Genomic DNA, 17,788 nt, shown 5'->3' on the forward strand with positions numbered 1-17,788 from the left:
GAGCAGCCTCATAGATCCCTTGTATGCCACTGTGAGTCTCTTGAGGCTGAACTTCACTGTATACAGTGGCGAGCAGCACGATTGGAGCAATGTCATGTTAAGCAACATGTAGTAATTTACATATCGCAGTATATATAAACTAAGTCTGCTGTGAGCATCGCCGATGGCAGACATTTCTCCTGGGAGGGGCTTTGTGGGAGCTGAGGTGGAGTAAGACGCTTTATGGATCTATCTTTCACCCCAACATGCACAGAAGAGTCACTGCTAATTAAGATCATTATAGTTTGACTACAGTCCATCCAGGATTTTGCGGTCAAGCAAACGCTAAACCAAGCAAACTCAGCAAAAGGGATATTTCAGGATTTTTGACATAGGGCCTCATTTCCTAGTTATCCAGAGTGTTGCTGGTACCTGGAGATATTTTTTTTGTAATTCATGCAATTCTTATGTTTGAAGAGTTTCGTGGCGCTAGGCTAATGCAAGGCTAGCGCATTTCTATCATCACTTATAACACCAGGCTAACCATATAAATGTCTGTGTCGATAGAATCATTTTTGGAATATAACTGAACTTGCATCACATGAATGATCGCATTTTGAGGGACTATTTTCTAGCAGATCACTCCGCCACTGCGTAGCTTAAGATAAGATGATACTTTATTGATTCACAGATGGAGAAATTGCATTCGATGAGAGAGCATCCGGCAGCAGCACCCATTCAGTGCGCACCACTCTTTTTTTTTCTTTGGTGAAAGATCGTTGTGTCGCGGCCGCCATCTTCACTGTTTTGGTCACAGGAGGAGCACAACCGCGAAGCTGATGCTGAACAAATATTAGTTATTTTAAATGCAAAATGGTTAAAATTATTCTATGGACACAGACATTTATATGGTTAGTCTGGTGTTATAAGTGATTTGCCTCAGGTGCTCTGTGGAGCGGGTCAGACTGTTTTTTAATTCAGGCTAGCTGATATCGTAGAAATGCGCTAGCCTTGCATTAGCCTAGCGCCACGAAACTCTTCAAACATAAGAACTGCATGAATTACAAAAAAAATATCTCCAGGTACCAGCAACACTGGATAACTAGGAAATGAGGCCCTATGTCAAAAATCCTGAAATATCCCTTTAATTCAACCTGGGAGACCAATTTCAGCATCACCTACCTCCAGCCAACCTACCTCACCGGTCTTTCATGCCACCACCAGTGTCCAGGCTCCGGGGAAGACATCCCTAACTCCAACCTGTCCAACCATACTGACTTCAGTTCTTACATCAATGTCCTCAAAAAAACTAATATTCTGTTAATGAATCTTCCTATTTTTGCCTGTCTGAGTCTATCCAGGTTCAATTGCCTCTGTTCCTCACCTCCTCTTTCTTGCCTGGGTCTGACACACAGCGAGCACTTTATTTGGTGATCGGCTTCATCGGACTAAATACGAAGCGTGTGCATGTGGATCGCTTCTTTCCCCGGGATTTGGTGGCATCTGTGTGAGGCGCTGTTACTTTCTTTGCTGTGCGAACTTTAGTAATCACACAGGTCTCTTGAACCCTCAATGTCGATGTGTGAAATAAAAAAAAAACACAGACGGGTACCTGCGTGCTCCTCCCCCGGTCCTCGACTGCTGAGTGGAGGACCGGGGGAGGGGGGACGCACAGGGTTCTGCTTTTAGATGATGCAACTATTTAAAACTACGTCTATTTTTAGCCGCTTTTCATCGCAACTTTTGTAAAAAAAAAAAAAAAGTCCAGCGAAATCAGCGATTGTAGTTGTGTTGCCCACAACAATCACAAAAAAGGCCCACGAAATCCTGGAGGGACTGATTATAACATAAAACACAGCGAACGAGCGGTTATTCATTTCACACGTGCACACAGACACAGAGAACAGCAGAGCATCAGAAGTATTCTGATAAATATGCTCAAGGTCTAAGTCATACAGCACACAAAGGAGGGGTAGACATTCTTCTGCAGTCTCTCCTGTCTCTTTCTCTGTCTAAAACTCTAGGATCATACAAAAAAGTGTCGACTTTTCATTGGTGTTCCTCTTCAGTTGTCTCCTTTAGTATATCAATCAATCAAAGTATCTGCCTGCCCGCCTGTCTGCCTGTCTGTTCGTCGACCTATCTGATGTATTTTTGTGTGCTGCCAATCACGTCAATGGCTTTCTTTCTTAAATTGACAAATCATTTTACAACAAAAAAAAAGTGACCATCTTCAAATCCCACTTGCCTCTTGTTCTATTGAAGGGCAGTCACCGCTGATGTTGCAGCCCTCCAAGTGCTCCCATTTCCACATGTTTCTTGTTTATTTAAGCAGAATTCTGCTTTACAGACAGCGCGACCGGGGAACTGAAGATCAGCAACCATTCGTGGAGCTACGCCGGACTCTACCTTTGTGAAGTCAACAATGCCGTGGGCTCGGAGCGTTGCCAGGTCCACCTCAGAGCCAGCAAACGTAAGTATACTCTGAATAGAACCGCACACGCCACTGCAAACGCGGAGAGCTCTTTGTTGTGGTGCCAAGCCGTTTATGCAACGGCGCTACATTCAGTAAAACGGGATTCCACTGTTAACTCTTGCACTTTGGGATTTATTATGTTGTATTTGGGACAGGAGCAGGTGGGGGGTTCAAAGGAATGCTGCCAACGTGCTCTCAGAATGTACAATGCAATGCACAAACTATGCAAACTGTTATTGAGGGTTATATTGTATAACATACGTACAAGTGTAAGAAAATAAACATCATTGCTAAGTACAGTATCTTGAACAAAAGTCTTTACATTACTTTATGCTATATCAGAATATTGTGATCCATGAAGACGAAAACTTTGAAGTTTTTGGGTTTAGCTAATTCCAAATGCTTTTGCTTCTGATTGGCAGGCATCCTCTGCCATTATTTGGAAAAAGTGATTTGGTTCTTTCATCTGTCGACTTTAATTTATCAGAGGAAGGGTTCGGTAGTTATAGGACATGTATGAATCTGATTCTGAATCTCTTCATCAGAGTCTCAAAAGCAACGGAACAAAAGCTGAAACACCACCATGGACTTTCTCATTGTTGTACCTTGTAATTATCTACACACAAGTTGAGAGTTATTGTATATTGTCAAAACCTTGTTAATATCTCAAACATCATTTTTAAACATCCACCAGCAATACAGTCGCTTGACAGATCACCTCACAAACTGAAACTGAAAGAGCTGACTAATTTAGATCATCTTCAGGCACAGACTGTTCAGACAAGCGAAAAGCCCATTTCATCCCCATCAAATACTACTACTACTGCTACTATTACTACTACTATTACTACTACTATTACTACTACTATTACTACTACTACTACTACTGGCACAGACTCTTCTCTGCGACATGTTCCTCATGTTCCATCTTAGTTTTTATTTTGCTGCAAATCCAAAAACAACACTAATCTATGTTTAGCATTTTAGTTCCACACTTTGTAACTGTCGTTATATAAAATGTGCCACAGAAATGAAGCTTGAAATGCCGTGATTACAGAAGTGCAGTAAAGACCTGGCACATCAGCACTGAGGAGAAAACCCAGGACATGGTCCGTGAGCTCCATCAGGCAATCACTGCTAACAAAATATAAAATACATTACACTAATTACAAGAAGCAAGATTCAAATTCATGATTTAAAGATTTTATTGTCAATTCATTGATATGAATCAACATGTCCATCCTCTAAAGTCCTTGGTTGTGGAGCGGGGGGTGGGGACTGAGGGGTGGAAACACAAGGAGGGCAGGGACGGAAGGGAGTTCAGCTTCCTGATGGCCTGGTGGATAAAACTGTTCCTCAGTCGACTGGAACTGGCTCGTGGATTCTGCAGTCTCCTCCCTGAAGGCGTTACCTTGAAGAGACTGTGTGATGGGTGCGAAGGGTCCCTGGTTATTGTGACGGCTTTGCGGGTGAGACGGGTGGAGTACATGTCCTTAATAGAGGGGAGAGGGGCTCCGAAGATCTTCTCCGCTGCTCTCATGATGCGCTGGAGGCTCCTTCGGCAGGAGGCAGTGCTGGTGCCGTGCCACACAGTGATGGAGCTGCTCTCTATAGTCCCTCTGTAGAAGTTGGTCATAACAGAGGCTGGGACTCTTGCTCTTCTCAGTTCGTGGAGAAAGTAGAGATGACTAATTACTTTTCTTGACCAGTGATGTGGTGTGCATGGTCCAGGAGAGCTTCTCTGTGATGTGCACACCCAGGAACTTAGTGCTGGTCACCCTCTCCACTGCAGCACTGTTGATTGTTAGAGGAGCATTCTTGACCGGTACACTTCAAAAGTCCAAGAACCTCTTCAGTCTTCTCCACATTTAGAGAGAGATTGTTCTGTGTGCACCACATGGCCAGACACACTGACTCATCTCTATAGTTGATGAGACCCACCTCTGTCGTGTCGTCTGCTAACTTGATGAAGAGGTTCATGGGTCAGCATACCACCTACTCCTTTTGGCCGTTGTTTCGCTTACTAACTGTTATTCTATTCTGTCTTGTCCTAAAAAAACAACTGCTCCAATAAAAAAGTAAAAAAAACACAAAAACAAAGAAAAAGTCACACCTTCATCAACTCTTTCCCATATGGAAATTTCAATCCTCTCTCATGTGTAATCACTACTGTACAAAACCCCATGTTCCCTCAGGCTTACACGCTGACATACTGTGCCGAAACATACCTCCAACATTCACACCAAATCCTCTAGCCCCCCACAGTGAGCCAGTCGCTGGTGTCAGGGACTGGATGTTATTAAACAGCTTTTATGTGTGGCATCAAGCTGTTAAAAGTCTACAGAGGCACATATCCCCCATCACGTATGAAGATTAAATCATCATTACATTAAAGATATGAGCTCGCCGTCTGGAGAGGCTGGGGGAAGCGCATTAGCATAATAGTAAGTACCAGGTGCGATGTAGAAATAAGAGCTTATCCTCTAATGTTAGCATGAGAGCATTGCTGATCGGAGGGATATGTTGTTCAGTTCAGTTCAGCTTTATTGCCTAGAGAATCGAAACTAATTAGTTTCTCTAGACCCATCGATGCAACAAGACATAACAGAGCTAATAGAATGTCCCATATATATACAGTATATGCGCACAACAGGGGGCTTCAGACAGGTCTCAGAGAGAGAGTTCAGCTGGATGAAGCTGTCACCGATGGAGGCTCCACAGTCTTCTCCCGGAGGCTGGACCGAAGAGGCTTTGGAGATGGGTGTGGCGTCCGTTCTCTCTGGATCATTGTCGAGCCACAAACACTCTTACACAGTCCTACGAGGAGCACTGGTATTAACTGTACTTCGCTAACTCAGGTCTACAGCAGAGACGCCACGAAACACAACAAAAACATTACAAAAACAGTCAAAGGCGCCACAGCTCAAAAGAAGAAGAAAAAAAGGTACAAAAAGACACACAAAAGGCTCTGCGTGTAAGTTTGCGATGCCATGGTAAAAAGCTACTAGAACACAGCGAATGGGAATGTAATGAAAAACATATGAATGTGGAATTATGCAAATAGCGTAATAATGGGGGTAATTATGAACGATTGAGGCACTCAGCATAAAGGAGCTTAGAGAGGATGAGAGGAGCGACGCTAGAAAAACTGAAGAAAAAGAAACATGGCTTATTCTCTTTTTTTTTGGTCGTTTAATATATATGTCTTAAGTTACTCTTCGGTTTGACTATTGCATGGGCACCACACAAATAATTGACTAAAAGATGTTGATTGTTATTGAACTGCTTCTTTGTGTCAAACACAAATAAAACAATTCCAGACAGAAAATGAAAAATACATTGTGTCTTATTATCTTTTGTGTGCTGTAATTTACACATCTATTTTACAAACAATTTACTCGTCAGGGATTTTTCTTGATTTTCCACGACCAAAGCATAGTGGGAGTCGTAAAAATAAAACAATGAAACACATGATTCATTGACAACATTCAAAGCAGAGTCAGTGACGTGTTTCTCTTTGCATTCGCCAGCCCCCAACAGAGCGGCGGTTGTCGTGGGGACAGTGATCGGCTGCATCCTCCTCATCCTCATCCTGCTGCTCTTCATCGCCGTGCTGTACTGGAAACTCCGAGGCCGGCGCCGAAATGACAAGGAGTTCTCCAATGAAATCAGGTACAGGCATTTTTTTCGCAACTTGGTATAGGAACAGCTAGTTTGCTGGAAGACATTTGAAAGTACAGTCGAAGTTCTTTTATTTAGAGCTGTTTAAGTTGGTTTTGTTGAGCTTAATATCGTGGCATACCTCGTACCATCGTCCTCATAGGTAGCATTTTATTTATTCATTTTTTCACTCATAACTCGCAAAAGGAACACTGAACTACAAGGTGACATTTCAAGGAATCCAACAATTGCTTTAAAATATAACGGATAACGGAGCACAACAATCCAGACGCCTCCCTTGTGCTGGAAGTCTCCAAAGAGAAAAAAAACAAGGGTTTAAAAGAATGATAGCAGCTAATCACATCAGCTATGTGGTAACCATTTTAATGTGGAGATTTATCCAATACAGATACTTAGACGGAGGCCTTGCTTTTCTTGAGAACACTTTATTTTGAAGAAATGCTCACAGTGTTTGTATCTGAATGACTTTGGAGTGAGTCAGTCTATCCTTGTGACGGTGTAAAAGAGACTTGTGGAGAGCACATTTGACACGCTCATGTGGCACGGTAACCTCAGCGAGAAGAGCAAGAGTAAACTCCAGTGGATTGTGGGAAGCCACCGAGATCTTTGAACCGTCTGTACGACGAGCGCTAAAACAACAAGTTTGAACTTCTGCCGTCAGGGCGGAGATATAGAGTCAAAAAAAACATCTTCAGGAACTCCTTTGTACCCAGAGCAGTGAAAGCTGTTAACTCTTTAAATCTGTAGGAGAAGCCGCTCTTGTGGCCTGATTTGGCCTGTATTATAATGGATTTTTATTCAAAGAGCGCTTTGTGTTAAATACAAGTACAAGAAATGTATTGCCATGTGATAACGGGTTTTGGATGGATGTGCAATTAAGGTTTTGTATTCATATGTGCAGACTTTCTGTTTTGTTTTTCTGAATAAAGAAAAAGAGGGAGGGAGATTTGCTTTCCAGATTCATGTTTAAAAAATATTATAATAGTACTAATACTTATATTAGTGATGGGCTAAATGAGCACACACAGAAAGCAACACCTCAGCTGAGCTGTGTCGATAGGTGTGTTTAAGATGAGCTCAGGCGCTGTAGGCGCTTTGCTCTCATGGGAGCATCAGGCCGTGTGTGTCTATTGTGGAATGCACCGCCCGCCTGCAGCGCATCTTAAACACGCCTATTTTAAGTAAAGTCACATGATCAACACTTTCACTGTGTCATTTTGTATCCTTTAGTGTCGTATGCAACGTGCGGCAGCGAGCAGCAGGCCGCGCCAGGTGAACGATAGCAACACATGGCTCATTTTGTCATTAATGGAGGCGACATGGCGCCAGTTCCGTGGTGCTGGGTTCGAGCAGCTGCTCAGATCTTTGGGCACCAGGCGGATTTGCCTAGATTACTAAAGGATTTAATAATGTGTGTAGAGCCGTCTCTTTACCCGTCCGAGCATGGATCGTCAGAAATGTAAGCACAGTGCCGGTGCTAAAGGTGTAGTCCGTTGCTTTGTTAGCATATTGATGTCCCGCTCGCTTAGCTCTGTAGGGAGAGGTAAAACATAAAGGATCTACTATATATGCCCTACTGACACGCTGTTCAGTTGCTGAACCACGCTCTCGCCGTATGTGTCCTTGGTGAGTTTCCGTGCGGTTTTCATTCATTAAATCTAGTTCGATCTGTCCTAACACCGTGTTTTTTTGTAGCATGTTGGCGTTTTCCTTGTGCTCACGCCTCTGCCGTGCGCGTTCTCTACCTGCCCCCCCCCGTGGGCTGTGGCGTGGGGGTTTTTCCTCGCTGTGCTTAACGCTGTGCAAAGCGGTCGTATTGAGAGAGGACCGGGCGGATTGTGTGCGGAGAGCTTCAAGGACGGTCTGTTTTCAAAGAACTTCCAGGAAACACATGTACACGTGCTTCTCCTTCTAAAACATCATATTTGAATAGGGTCCTGTGCCTTCCCTTCCTTCGGTCCATATGCTTGTGGTCGCTTCTATCTGCTGGTCGTTTGGTTAAAACAACGCTGACCCAGCGCAAGTTTAAATCTTCGCACAAACTGAACTGAACTAAATAGAGCAGGGCGTGAGGGCTCGCCGCTCTCACAAACTCTTCCACTACACGGTAATAAGGCTGTCACCATCGGTGTGGCCCTTATACGCAGCGGCTGCTGTAATACATTGTTCTATCCTGGTCTCCACGGAGCGGAGCTTGGCCCTGAGCGCCACATTGTACAATAGAACTGTTGTTGGAAATTTCTTGTATCTTATTTGATTCATTGTTTGAGTGGATGTGAATGCCATTGCGTGTGAGTTAAAACGATTTGAAAATACAATTACAAATTGACAAGTACATTTTTTATAACAACTAAATAAATTCAACTTTATATAATAACATTTTCCTTTTCTCCTATCGAACCTGTGACTTTTCTAAGCATGGGAGAAACACATGTTTGTGGTTCCTTGGGCCCAGAATCCAAGGTTGCATTGTTATTAATTATTAGAATAACCACATTTTGTCTTAAGTAAAGCCTCGGCTGCGACACACACGCTTGAAGGCATGTCAAGTCTTTTTAGATCACAAACTCTGCACAAAAGGATTCAAACGCAATAGAAAAAAGCAACGCAGTCACAGACTTAAGAGAATATTTTTAGATGAAGAAATTGCACTCCTGACCTTTTAATGGTTTGATGTAACTCCTGCTCTTCACAAAATGAGATTTAAATTCAATCATGGCTGAGCCGAATAGATTATTGCAATTGTAGGCTGACCACAAAGCTTTCATAAGGAGTACTGTCTGGAATCTTAGCCATGGAGCACACATCTATTAGACACACTGTTTATCACAAACCAGGAGAATCCTCTACTTCGGTCCCAACCTCAAACATTTGAAAGAGAGACATTTGTGCATATATTTATGCACATACTCCTTTATGGTGATAATGTCATGGTTAGTACCTGCGCGTTGTGGTTCGAGTCTTGGCTCCAATGCTTTGCTGGATGTCTCTCCTCGCTCCCCGCTTTTCATCCTGTGCTGTAATATTCAATAGAGCCTACACTACAACATCAAGTTTTTGTTGTTTTTTTATTCCCTGTGTGAGCACCCAAGGGACTAGATACAAGTTGTCCATTTTATACTCACTACTGCCACCTCAGGTCATACGTGTAACTGCACCTTCCATATTAAGGTCGTGCATGCTCATTCTTCACATTAGGACATTGCTGGAACATGTAGGGAGATCAAAATACATAATTTTAACATTTTCAAACTCTGCGTACTCCCTTTAAATGTACCACATACTTCAATAAGTTGTGTTCTTTTTGACAGACAATCGGATTAGAAATCATAGTCTTTAGAAGACATGTTTTGTTTTGTTTTGTTTTTCTTCCCAGTACCTGCTTTTGATACTTTCATTTTTCTCGATACCAGTAGTACCTAAACTGTTTTCTTTTTTTTTCTTAAATATATATATATCCTCTTGGCATTGTTAACCTGTTACCTGCCACCGTAGAGTTAGGGTTAGCAATTATTTAGATCCAGATCTCAAAGCGTATTGACTGGAGAGCCTACAGCCTATATGCCAGTGTAATATCTCATTTGAAAGCCAAGACCTTCTAGTTTCTAAAAGGATGTGTGAGATCTGTTAGAGTAAAACTCAACTTACCTCACATTTGCCGTTCCTAACCCTAATAATAACTCTAATTAGGGTTACCTAACCCTAACCCTAGCCCCTGATCGAGGGGATGGCAGATAACAGGTTAAACCAGCTCTAGTCAGTAGTGGTGCATGGCTTTCATTGCAACAAGGCTCAGTCCCCATTTTTTGTGAAAAAAATAAAATAAAAAATGGCCCACCAAGCAAACTTGCCTACCTCTGCTTTGGGTGAAGTGAATAATCATTTTAATACAATTTCCCCTTTGTACTGAAAAAATGAAATTGTACAAAACAGTTGGAACTAGAAGTCTCTGACTGTCAAATATTTGAGTGAAAAGGTAGTTTTGTAGCTGCAGGACAGGATTCTCTTTGTATTGCACTTTGTATCACGGACACCTTGTTCGGCGAATTCGTCCTTTGATGATGCAAACTCACCGGCTCGCTGTTAAAATGTCCTCTGGGCTCTCTTTCCCTCCCGCTGAATGACTGTCTCCAAAAGGATAGAAATTTATTGCCCCAATGGTGGTCCTTATCCTGTTTTCAGTTTGACATTGAAACAGCAGAGGAGTAGGAGTGGGAGGACAGTGAAGCACCATCCACAGGAAATTGCTCAAAAATGCACAAATATACACAGAAATGGCACACGATTGCACACAAATAAAATCTTTGCCGGTAAGAGCTGTGGGGACATCCTCGACAGTTGTATTTTCTGCTCAACTTGCTGAAACCCGGGCAGTATACGGAGTAAACAACACTGCAGTTTTGGAGATGGTTGGTGTCACTAAATACAGCTAGATAGAAAACAACAATAAAATATGTGGAAATCACATTTTCACAACCACTACGACTGAATGAATAGTAACCAATGAGCTAGTCCAGATGACAGCCTTTTAAAAACATTTGATATGTGGATTATGCTTGCGTTCGGAAAAGCTTTAAAAACTGGTAACCTTCAATTTTATTTGACAGTTACTCAATCACACCTGCTCTGCCTCTGGTTCTGACCGTGCCAGGTCCAGAGGCGCTGAGGAGCTGGGACGCCTCAGGCCAAAGCCCCACTGAGAGCCACATGAGCTCCAGCCCGGAGAAGCCAACGCACAGGACCTGACCGTGCAGGGTCAAGGGTTACCGGGGGAAGCTGGGCTTTGAGGCAAAACATGAACAACCTAAAATGTTTGCTCACAGTGGAGTGTCGACACACTAAACGGGTATTCGAGCGTCTCCCATAGAGTACAGGGGAAACGCTAAAAGTTTACAATAAACATCATGACTAGTCTGACAGAATCACTCACCGAGTGAAGACAGAGATGTACAGCTGCTACAGCAGCAGGGTGCCTTTCTTAAAAAGCTTCAAGAATAATTACAGGAAAAAAAGTCTAAATCTAGCAAAAATAGAAACTCTTTTGAGTCTACATCTTGGACTAACTCAGAATCGTCCCGTGAATTCTAAAACTTAGAGTCTAATGACACTAACTCACTGGACTGTCAAAATATGCGTGTAGTTTTAGCATGACTTTTTATACTATTCCAACTAAGTATCATTACAGTATTATTGTTTACAGATTACAATTGCTTCATTGGTCCAGGTTTGCTGCCGTTGGGCTGTCTTAGCTTTGCCAACCACATGCTGACCTTGCTCCAAAGCTCTTTATTTTGTGGCGCTGTTATCTAGCTTTCTAGCTGGTGAAATAATCAGACTTGTTTTTGTTTTTGTGCTGTTTATTTGTGGAATGGCCTCTGAACATTGCCTTTTTTGGGCCATCAGAAAAATGGAAAAAAAAAACATGGCCAAATGTTGAATTAGCTATGCTAATGTGAAAGGTTGCTATGTTAATGTCAAGCCACAAATCATATGTAAACAAACAAGAAATACTGTATAAACAATATTATTATTTAACACACAAATCCTGTCCAAAGCAACAACAACAACATAATAATAATAATAATAATAATTGGTCGCCATCAGCGCCATCTGCGTTGCGTATGGCCATCTTGGTTTTCTCTGTCACATGGTCAGCAGAAGCGACCACAGGAGAGTGCTGTTGTGTAGTGTATGAAACCTTTTTCGCTGAAACGTACGAAGAGCAGAATGAACCTTATTTATTAAAAGAGGTTATCAGGCTCTTTCACACACATTCCTCCTTTGTCTGTCTCTCTGGAGCCGATGAATTTACGCCGCATAGTGCACATTCTCAACAATCTGTACTTAACATTTTGTTTTATGAAATCTGGATGTCGACATTTATGTGGTAACCTTCTATCACATTTTTTAATCAATTTGCTTTTTTTTTTTTTTTTTTATAACAAAAATAATTTCTATTAGAACAGACTAAGAAAGTATAGTCATACGATCTATGAATCCGTTGACGACTTGAACTCAGTTTTGTAGAGAAAAGGAGAGTCACTGGTCAGGCAAGAAGACTGTTTTACATTCACCTAAATCTCCTACATAATCTGTGACAGTGGGCCTTGAAGCGTGCCTTCCCGACCCCACTCGGTTGTTTCCAGATGCCAGTGGAGCTTAGTGCAGTTCCATACACATGAATACAAATGTGGCCCAGGTGCTGAGGGCTGGCAGCAAAGTGGATGGGAGCGGACTGGACCGTGCTATTGTTTTCGGAGCGTGCCAGAAGAAATCTCCACTTCTGAATTAAAGCTGGGCCTTGAACAGAGAAGGGGAGGAAATTGAAGGTGGGACTGTAGATCTCCATTGTAATGCAAACACCCGTCTCGGAGTCTCCAAGGCTATCACAGACACAGAGGATAATGTGATTTCACTCTGTGTTAACATACTCTATTCTTTTGGTTTGATGTGCGAGGATTGTGTATGGAGGATTTTTCTTTTTACTGTGCACTTGCATTGTTGGACCTGTTTTATTATGGCAAATATGAAACATGTTAACTTTTTTGTGCCAATGGTTTAGACTCAAACTAATAGAAAAAAAATCAAAATATTATTTTCATTTAGCATTTTATACCTCTTTTGCAGACAAAAAAAATGTAATACTTGTACATATTTTCTTAAAATATCTACTGGCAAAAAATAAATGACCCTTTCTTTGACAGTTTGAAAAGAAAGTAGTTCCAGTAAGACTCTTTACTCAGTTCTAAGTCCAGTTAATCCAATGAAAGCCTCCCATTCTTAAAGTGTGTCTACTCTAGTATTGGGTGTCCATTGCAGTGGCTCAGTTCAAGCCCCCCAAATGATTACATTGTGTCCTATGCCGTGACACCTCCCTCAGTGACATTTCATCTTCTTAATTGCTGTGTTGCAGGTTCTAGAATATGATGATGTCACCGGGCCCAGCGGGGGCAGGAGCCAGTTTTTCCTATTAACAGTATTACACTTTCACAAGTTGTAGCTGAGAAGAAAATGTATGAATTCGAATAATGATCCTTAATATCAGTCACTGGGTCCATGATCTCTCTGTACAAGACCAAAAATGTCATAAATTTCAAAATCATTTTTCCTCTATGTAACAGTATAGGCCATTAGAACGCTGTGATGTCACCTGCAACCCAGCCAGGGGTGTCGGACTGGGGGGGTAAAGGGTACTGAGTACCCAGGGCCCAGAGCAGGGTAGGGTCCCTCAAAATGCTGCAAAAAGCGTTCTGTATTGTACTTTCTAAGTTTCCTCATTATTGATGCTATAAGAACTGAACACAACTGGGCTAAAATACAAGGGTTGCTGCACAGAATTTTGCACGAACAATAATGATGGATAATATCTCAGGGCCCTGAGATAAAAATGTGCCAAATGGTTCAGCCCACACACCGGTGTTCAGCACCGTGCGCTTCAACTCAGCAGTGACTTTGATGAGGTGGACTCTGTAATGAATGACAGATATTAGTCTTACCTCGCTCTAATGTGCTTTTATTTAACACTAGCCTGTTCTAGCGGACCTTAGATGGAACTTTCTTGTCATAAATGACAGTTGAACATGAAGTGAGGCGAGTCCCTGCCTCTGCCTGCACTGAGAAGAGGATGGTGCAGAGACAGAGACAGAGTCAGAGCTCCTTCTCTCCTCGTTTTAACCTCTAAAGTTTCTCTTTCCTCATATTTATTATAATTGAGCCATCAGGCCAATACAGTGACAAAAGCCACAGGTCGCGCACGCTATTTTATTCGCCGAATTAATTATGCTAATTTGCCATTTGGATTCATGCATTATAAATGCGCAGCTTTGGAGACGAGTTAACATGGTTCTAGTGAAAAGGTGGAGCTCGTGCCACTTAGTCTATTCCAGCGTAACTTTTTACAACAACAATTTACTGACAATACACTTAAAGGCTTCAAATATGGTGAGACTAAATCAGACTGAAGCCCTTGAGTTTTGTGTTCAGGCCTGTGGGCCACAGAGACATCATATAGTATCATATTTTTTTGCAAAATAGCATTCTAATGCCTATTTTAAAGTCACAAATGTGTTATTCTCAGCACAAATATCCTCTGTCCCTGGTGCAGCCCTCCTGTTTAATGTGATGCTAATAATCATTATACTCTATCTAAAACTAGCCATTTCAACTGGCCCAATGAAAATAGAATATTCCACCCTAATCTAAATATCGATGTCATTACAGGATTAAAGATTGTTAAATTTCTGTAACTGAAGCCAAATCAGATGCAATTTCAAGTCAAACATTGACAAACAAACAAACAAACAAACAAACAAACAAACAAACAAACAAACAAACAAACAAACAAACAAACAAACAAACAAACAAACAAACAAACAAACAAACCATGACCTAAGTACCCACTGGATTGGATATGTGTTTGTATATGAAGCACTTTTTTGGCCGACCCATTTCTTCACTTGGTTAAGGTATACTGTATATAACAAAGTTATAATAGAAAATAAATGAACTGTACTTAAACCACTGTTGTGTGGTCAAAGAATATAGGTTATGAAATTACAAGAAATTGAATGGGGATATGGTCAACTGTCATACATCTTTGAGCAGGAATTGACCCCCTGAACAAAGTTAAAAAGTCACCAAACTTTGCCCAAAATTCAGGTCTGGTGAAAAATTCATTTAAATGTGTGTTTTACATTGGGGAAATTAAAAATGGCGCCAATGGGGGAGGGGCCAACAGCAACCTTGTCGTAGAGCGACGGGATTCGGTACAGACATTTGTCGACAAACCAAAAATTTAATTGTGGCCACGCCCCCTGACAAACCGGAAGTCCGCCATTTTGACAAGAAGTCTGTAAAATGCTGAGTCATTGCTTATGCTGACATCGCATTTTAACAAACTCCTCCTAGGGCGTTTCACCAAATGAGCTCAAATTCGCTCCAGCTCATCTACAGATGTGGGGCATCAAAGGTTATCCAAATCTTTCTTCTTTGTTTTACGGTTTGTTTGTGGCAAAGCCGCAATCTTTACAAAGAATTTTGCGATTTATCGCAAACTACAAATTGCTCCCATTCGAACAAACAAACTCCGATTAAAAATCGTAAATAAACATATTATTGACCTTTCACCCCTGGACACAACAAATTTGAAAAAGTGACATTGGGCGCGATAGCGCCCCCTGTAGGTGCAGAAAAAAAAATGCATATGGGACAAAAAATGTGTTTCTCAGAAATGGATGAAATTCGGTACAAAAATAGTTATTCCATGTTATTCTAATGGGACGGACACATAAATCTCACATTACACACAATTATAGCGTGTTAGCGCCCTCTGTCAGAAGTCTGTGGGCAGTGGCCATGGAAGTACGGCCCTGCTTGTGAAATAAAAAAGATTTGAGGCGTGTTAACGCCCCCTCCTGGTAGGAGCTATTATTTACATGAAGAGACTATAATTAGGCCATGCAGCCTGCCTGTCCCAATTCAAACGTAAACTCACCGTCTCAAACAGTGACTTTCATACCTCTTATTGCAGGAAAATTAATGGGGACCTATGGCCAAGTGTCATTTTACCGTATTTTGTATAATGGCCGCTGGCTGCTCTGCTTTATGCCCACAACACTGGGGGCTGCCATTGCTCCACCATTGCTGTAGTACCTCCATATCGCCGCTAGTGCCCCATTGAAAAGCATTGGAGTTTAGACACGTTAAAAACAACTTTACCCAGCGTTATCTCAGGAGGAATATCTAGCCTAGTCTAGTGTTGAAACAATAGAAACCACGCGTTAGTCACATTTTAAGAAACCAGACTGGTTTTCGTAAGAAGAATTTTAGAAATCTCGTACTTAATGAGGGTCGGACTGTTAGCATTGGAGCAGCGCGAGCTACACGTCACGCAAGGGCTGAGTCTACGGTGATGATCCCGCCCTTATGCCCTTTTTAGGAACATGCTTCGTCAGAGCGGGGAGGAGGAGTCTGTAAATCCGCAATGACCGTAGTCATTATGGTAAACAGGGAGGAGTGAGCTAAAGCTGTCCATTTATATATACAGTCTATGATTTTGTACAGTGTTGCCATGGCGATGACCGTAGACCCACCCCATTTATTCTAATGGGATGGACACATTAATCTCACATTTTGCATAATGACATTAGCGCCCTCTGCCAGGAGCGTGTGGACAGCTTGTGAATTTTTTTTTAAAAATTAGCCGCGTTAGCGCCCCCTTTTGATGTTTACTCACAAAGATGAATGGCACATCACCAGAGTAATAAAATGTAGGTAGGGCTACAGAGGCGTGGCAATGGAGGCACGGCCCGCGAGGGCCGTTCAATGCCGCTTGTGGCTTTCATTTTGTTTTGTTTTCCACCATTCCACCATGGCAACAGCACTAAATTGAGAAATGTTATTGATTTAATACTTAAGTTGCAATGTTTATGGGTTGTTTCTGCTGTTTCTTTAATGGACTAAGATGTCTGATATTTTTCCTGGGATCTTAGTCACTCCCCCGAGTGCCCCAATGACCACGGGCATCACTGGTGCCTTCACCCTCCAGCTCTTCTCCAGCTCTTCTCTGAGCCCCTGGTATTTCTCTAGTTTCTCGTGTTCTTTTTATTGCCATCACTTGGTATTGCTATGTCGACCACAGCGGTTTTCCTCTGCTCTTTGTCCACCACCACAATGTCCGGCTGGTTTGCCATTACCATTCTGTCCTTCTGCATTTGGAGTATATATTAGATGAAGTCATACAGTTTCTTCGGGGGAAAAAACATATGAAACATACTTGTTCAATATACTCGGAAAAGCAACCCACGTTTTGCTGATTATATTTCTGTATTGCATAGGGAGGATGTCCCACCCCCAGAGAGCCGTCCCGTCAGCCGCAGGACAACTCGGAGCAGCGGCCCCTCCCACCACGTGAGCTATGACCCTGTGGGGGGCACGGAGCTCAGCTGGTCCGACGATGTGCATTCTGACATGCCCTCAAGCAAGAACCCGGTCTACACTCCCGTCCAGTACGACAGCAAGTACGGATATGCAGTGTAGAGGAAATGGAGGGGGAACAGTGCTGGTCACAAAGAAAATATAAACTGTGAATGACTCAAAAACCCTCCATTCAACCAAGAGGATCATATATCATGCAAAATCAGCTTTTTGAGGCCTTATGTCGGGACACATTTTTCACGATATGTCTTCTGTTTTCATGATGTTTTGTTAACTTGCATGGATATCCTAAAATCACTCAAAGTTTAGCATGTTCCGCCGTCTCCCGTAACATCTCCATGTACAGAAACATCCTTGCAAGATGTTTTCTCAAAAATCTTTTTTTTTTTTTTATTACACTCTTGCAACAACGTTAGTAGCACCTAAAGACACTCCATTTTTCATAGTCTCCAAAGCAGCCTCTTTGGATGTACTAACATCTCAAAGCTACTGACCATACTTTAGATGACAGTGAGGTCAAACGTTAGCTATAGAGTTTTCATTTTTTGAGTTGTCTTGTCCAAAAAAAAAAAAAAAAAAGCTCCAGATGACATAGAGGCAGTGAGTTAGTGGGGCACAGTCATGAGCATCAGGAGCAAAGAATTCCATGGAGGCCCCTTTTGAAAGATTTGGAATGAGCCGCTTAAAAATTAAGGTATCTGTCTTTAGTGATTATGA

General features: G+C 42.1%; 1 protein-coding gene across 1 annotated transcript in view; it reads left to right on the top strand.

Moving 5' to 3' along the window:
* Window positions 1-17,173, top strand: part of vsig8a (V-set and immunoglobulin domain containing 8a) — a gene marked incomplete at both ends in the record, with an annotated part of 23,330 nt that extends 6,157 nt beyond the window's left edge. The window contains 3 exons of the mRNA XM_079582635.1: window positions 2,330-2,452; window positions 5,986-6,127; window positions 16,972-17,173. Of these exons, the coding sequence (XP_079438761.1) occupies window positions 2,330-2,452; window positions 5,986-6,127; window positions 16,972-17,173 (467 nt within the window). The remainder of the gene's footprint in view (window positions 1-2,329; window positions 2,453-5,985; window positions 6,128-16,971) is intronic.
* Window positions 17,174-17,788: the final 615 nt, after the last annotated feature.

Source organism: Gobius niger, assembly GCF_951799975.1.
Source record: "Gobius niger genome assembly, chromosome: 2".
In the NCBI taxonomy this organism is placed as follows: Eukaryota; Metazoa; Chordata; class Actinopteri; order Gobiiformes; family Gobiidae; genus Gobius; species Gobius niger.